The 5,958-nt window shown below is 34.4% G+C and overlaps 1 protein-coding gene across 1 annotated transcript; it reads left to right on the plus strand.

Annotated features, from left to right (window-relative positions):
• The first annotated feature begins 3,188 nt into the window (after positions 1-3,188).
• Positions 3,189-3,773, plus strand: LOC147495285 (uncharacterized). Its single transcript, XM_086568355.1, has one exon. The coding sequence runs from the start codon at positions 3,189-3,191 to the stop codon at positions 3,771-3,773; it is 585 nt and encodes a 194-aa protein (XP_086424481.1).
• Positions 3,774-5,958: the final 2,185 nt, after the last annotated feature.

The following is a 5,958-nucleotide window of genomic DNA, read 5'->3' on the forward strand; positions in this document are numbered from 1 at the left end:
AAGGTACTGAAAGAATCCAATACGGCTGCAAAGAACTCAGAACAGCACTGGAGTGTGACAAAATATGAGGTTCTGTCGTTGAAAAATGATCAAAACCCGGCACAAACAGCTAGTGCACACGAGTGAAATAGAGGCGCGCACGAGTCGTATGACTTGTGTGGGTGACTAATGAGCTGGCGCGTCGCGAGTCATATGACTCGTGTGGGCGACTAATGAGCTAGCGCACGCAATCCAACAAATCCACAATGGTCTGAAATTTGGATATCAGGTTTAGATATTTGTGTAGATTCTATTCCAGGCCTGAGTTTGTGGTACCTGTAAGCACAAAAAAATGACAGTAGACGGATCAGTAGCGAAATATGAAGAAAAACAATGAAAACTAAAGAAATGAAGAAACATGAAAGGAATCAAAGGGTAGGAGAGGGGGGTTTCCCCTAGGAGCTATTCCAGCTTGTAACGTATGGTCCTTACGTCTTTAGGATGGCAGCGACGCCATTTGATGTTAGCACTTTGACGGTTATATATGTATGAAAGTTTCAAAACCAACAATGTACCAATATTCAAGATTTCCTTACTCACGTGTTTTTCGTGTGTATGGTTAGAGTAAGGGTTTTGTCCAACCTTAAAACTAGGCTGATGTTAATTACAACTAGAATATATTCAAGGGAACTAGTGAGAAGGATTTATAATGTTTTGAACTTTATATTTTTTACTTCCTACAATAACTTAACATGTAAGACAAAGTAAAAAAACTAAACTAAACTTTAGTTTTTAAGTAAGAAACTAGAGAGAGAGGAAGGTAAAGGATTAATCATACTCATGCAAAGTCTAGCTACATATTTTTTTTTTGGACAGATTACTACTATCTCTAATCCGTTAAGGTTCATAGAAAAACACTCAAACAGACTTTGAGGATTGATCCTAGCAAGATGTACTCATATTTGAGTCCATCTTACTAGCATGAGGAGTTGAACTGATATTTCATCTCGAAATGTTATCTTAACTCCTGGCTTCATCCTACATCAACCTATCAAATAGAGAAGTTCGAATTCTCCAGGAGCTCACTCGTGCGACTATTCCCGATCATCTGGGTGAAGCATACCTTGAAGTTCATCTTAAGCTACAGGTTTTTAATTTGGCTGGACACTACCATTTTTGGGGTAGAATGTTAGATGAGTCATAAGTTTCTAAGTAGTTATTCTGGAATCAAATAATACATAGCCTGATCCTCACATGAGCATCATTAACCCCCCACCTTGGGAGGGTTTTATCTCATGTTCATGGGATTGAAATGATTATGCAAATTGATGTTATGCTAAGTTAAGAATAAGATAAAAGAAAATGAATGAAAAACCTGATTTGCTTGAAGATGATTGATTTTATTTCAAAGGAACAAAAACTTCCACCATTAATACTATTACAATAACTTATCTAAAACTAGGAAATGAAAACATGCATGTATGTGAGAATCAATCTCCCAAATCCCAAATTCAATACATATGAGATCATTCTCTCATTTCCCACGTCAAAACATCTCCCACCATTTACTCCCATTTAATTCCATCTTATCTCCAAATCAAACAAAGTCAAAATTAAACACTATTTGGCACAAAAAGTATAATCAAGGTATAGTAATTAATACATTCAAGGTGTAAATTTGTGCTAATAATTTGGAACTTTTGTCTTAACTTGCTTCATGATTGATAACTCATCCCTTCTTGTGGGCACCTCTCACTTCTTATCTTGTAAATACTCATATTTTAGATTTTGCTAGAGATAAACCCTCTTTGTCATTAGCAGATATCACCTTTTTTTATAGTCGTGAGTATGGGCTTACAATTACAAAATATATGGCTTATGCGGGTAAGAAGTTGGCATTGACAGAGTTATATGGTGATGTTGTTTCATCCTATAATGAACTCTACAAAAGAGTTGAAGCAAAGAGATCCTGGGAATTGTGTTGATCTTCAAGTGAATGATGAGAATAGGAAGTTTGAGAGGGTATTTGTTTCTTTTGAATCAAGTATTCATGGTTTTAAATATTGTCGCCCAATGGTATATTTAGATGGGACATTCTTGAGATCTAAGTGTAAAGGGTGCTTGTAGGTTGTTACTGCCAAAAATGGCGATCAAGGTGTTTCCCTTATCTTACTTGCATGTTTTACATCTAATTTAAGTATAAACATGTATTGTTCATACCTGTTTTAGGTATGAAAACCTATTATCCATAGCTGTTTCCGCTATGATCATATTTTGTTATCATCCATTTTATTAAGTTTTTTGTGTTTTGTAATGGTTGTTCATAATCCAACAAGAGTATGAACATTCATTGTTCATAGTTCAATGGTATGAACACTGAATATTCATAGTCCAACAAGAGTATGAACATTCATTGTTCATGGTCCAATAGGAGTATGAACAATGAATGTTCATAGTCCAACAAGAGTATAAACATTCAGTATTCATAGTCCACTAGGAGTATGAACACTGAATGTTCATAGTCCAACAAGAGTATGAACATTCAGTGTTCGTAGTTCCATGGTATGAACATTGAATATTCATAGTTAAACAAGAGTATTTCAGTTATCTCATATTTTGTTATCTTCTGTTGTTTTGTAGGATTGTTTCCTCTTGCTGTTAGTGTTGTTGATATTGAAAATGAATCCAATTGGCTTTGGTTTCTTGATATGTTTAAGAAGGCTTTTGGGTATGAGAGGAGGTATACCTTTCTAAATGATAGACATCATAGTTAGCTTGTGAACATTCCTCTTGTATTTCCTGGCTCATATCACAGTTTCTGCTTGTGGCACATAGAGAATAACCTTAGAACAGCTTTGTCAAAGAAATGTGGTTTGACAAAAGTGTTGGTGGCCTTATTCAAGAAATGTGCTTATGCTGCCACACATGAGGTGTTTGAGGAGCGTGGCTGAATTGTTGAATATATGTGGAGATGCAGTTTCAAATTTTTAATGCAGGAAGCCTTATTAGAATTGGGCAAATGCCTATTTCCATGGTGCCGTATGGTGAGATGTGCTCTTCTTCTGGCGGAGTGCTTCAACAACCGGATATACAAAGAGTGTTATCTGTTTATTCTGACCATGTTAGATGAAATTAGCATTAAGATGATGAATATTGCATCTAAATGGAGGAAGGAGTGCAAGAACTGGAAAACTTTTCTTTGTCCTAAAATGGAATTGAAGTTGGCTGAGAGGATTGAGGAGGCTCGTGGTGTGACTATGATAAGGTCAAATGAGCATGTGTTTCAAGTTGTTACAGAGAAGCATGAGTATCGAGTAGATTTGCTTAGTAGAGAGTGCACTTGCAACAATTGGGGCATAGATGGGTTTCCTTGCTGGCATGCGATTGCGAGTATTTATTGCAAAGGGGATTCAGTGTATTCATATATTGAACTTGCATTTCTCGCCACTTCTTTTAGCAGCATTTACTCTCATGGCATCACTGCAATTAGCCGCAATAAGATCTATTCAGATGTTTCTGATGAAGTGGGAATTCTGCCACCAGATATCAAGAGGGCTCTGGGTAAACAACAAGTTAAGAGGATTGAGAGCACGGGTGTTATGCATTATACTGCCCACAAATGCAGAAAATGCCACAAAACTGACCGACACGACCAAAAGACTTACCTTGTGAAATTTGTTCATGTGCCAACTGATGATGGGGAATCTAGATCAATAGTAAAGTTACCTAGTGATGATGGGGTATCTAGGGCATGGCAATATTTTGATGTGGGAAGCACTAGTGAGGTTGTTTGATGTTATGTTTTTGATTGACTTATTAATATGAATACAATTTTGGAATTTGTTTTTAAAAGTCTCTTATGATTCATATCATCCATTTTATTAAGTTTTTTGTGTTTTGTACAGTTATTGAGGTATGAACAATGGTTGTTCATAGTCCAATAGGTGTTAACATTCAATGTTCATAGTTCAATGGTATGAACACTGAATATTCATATTCTAACAAGAGTATGAACATTCATTGTTCATAGTCCAATAGAAGTATGAATAATGAATGTTCATAATCTAACAAGAGTATGAACATTCAGTGCTCATAGTTCAATGGTATGAACACTGAATGTTCATAGTCCAACAAGAGTATGAACATTCATTGTTCATAGTCCAATCAGTGTTCATACCGCATGGTATGAACACTGAATGCTCATTATCCAACAAGAATATTCAGTGTTCATAAATAAAGCTACTTAAAAGCAAACACAATTGGAAACTTTTAATTAAACACGTTATCACCTAATACATCACTTAAACTAAACAAATTAATAAAAAAATTGCTTAACTTTCTTAATTACCTTAAAAAAAGCAACTCAGATGATAAAAAAATAATCTTTTTTAATTTTTAACTAATTATCCAAGCTTTAATCACTGAATGTTCATAGTCCACTAGGTGCATGAACATTGAATGTTCATAGTCTAACAAGAGTATGAACATTCATTGTTCATAGTTCAATGGTATGAATACTGAATGTTCATAGTCTAACAAGAGTATGAACATTCATTGTTCGTAGTCCACTAGGAGTATGAATACTGAATATTCATAGTCCAACAAGAGTATGAACATTCATTGTTCGTAGTTCCATGGTATGAACACTGAATGTTCATAGTTCAACAAGAGTATGAACATTCATTGTTCGTAGTTCCATGGTATGAACACTGAATGTTCATAGTCCAACAAGAGTATGAACATTCAGTGTTCATAGTTCAATGGTATGAACACTGAATATTCATAGTCCAACAAGAGTATGAACATTCATTGTTCGTAGTCCACTAGGAGTATGAACATTGAATGTTCATAGTCCAACAACATTCATTGTTCACACTTGTCAGACATGAGTTTATAATAGTTTCAAATAAGAGAATAAAGATTAAGATAACACATGATAAACACCAATAGTAGTTCACTTTCATAAAAAAAAAAATTGATTCTTGATTTGTCTTTCATAACAACTGATATACAGATATACTGATGCACTGATGCACTCAAACACATTCATACACGTCAAAATATAATATTTTATCCTTCCTTACATTCATTAATCATTAAACAACCCCTTTCAATTATTTTCCATAAACTCATGATTTTCTAGAGTCCATCTTTTGGTTTTGTCTGTCAATAACTGGTATGCAAGTTTAGGGCGCATGTTGTGTGCTTCTTCTTCATTTGTTACTTCAGAGAAATCCCATCGACCATTTCAAAAAAGAATTTCTATCATTTTTCAAACATGGAGTCCACACTCAGTGCTGCAATTTAGAAAATACAAATCTCAGGTAAATTATAACTTTCTTAATGTAGAAGGTAATAAAAATTTCAATGATTAATTATGCATTTACCTATTGGTTTGCTGCAGACATTTTGGAGACTGTATTCTTACTTGACTACTGAACAAATGAATTGTCTTTTTCTCTTTTCTGATCCAAAGATTTATTTTCTTAACCAGTTTCTTCTTCTACAAAATAACAAGAAGCTATTCTTTTATTTATATTAGAAGATACAAAACTTTCTGCTCATTTTAGTGTTGAAATTACCATGTCTTTTGCAATTTTGGATGACTTTTTCTCGTGGCTTATGGAGTTGAAATGTAACCATTTCTCTTGTTTTCCCTCTACGAACTCCACAACCAGTAGTGTCCAATGGTTTTCTAAATAATTGGAATTGATAAGAATTTGGCACTCAAGTCGATTGTGTCCACTATTTCCATTATATTATGTGACATTGAGTGCGTGAAATAATAAGAATGTGAGACCAACCACAATATAGATATGAAACAATAATTTGAAATAAATAATTCACCTTTGAGTTGGCAGATAGTAGACATGTTTCTTTTTTCTTTGGGAACTTTTTGCGAAGTTGGACAGACCACCAGTCTATGACATGTTGAATTGAGTGGTCAGATAAAAAATAGCAAAGTATAAACATTATTCT

The sequence above is a fragment of the Coptis chinensis genome, chromosome 6, assembly GCF_015680905.1.
Source record: "Coptis chinensis isolate HL-2020 chromosome 6, ASM1568090v1, whole genome shotgun sequence".
NCBI lineage: Eukaryota > Viridiplantae > Streptophyta > Magnoliopsida > Ranunculales > Ranunculaceae > Coptis > Coptis chinensis.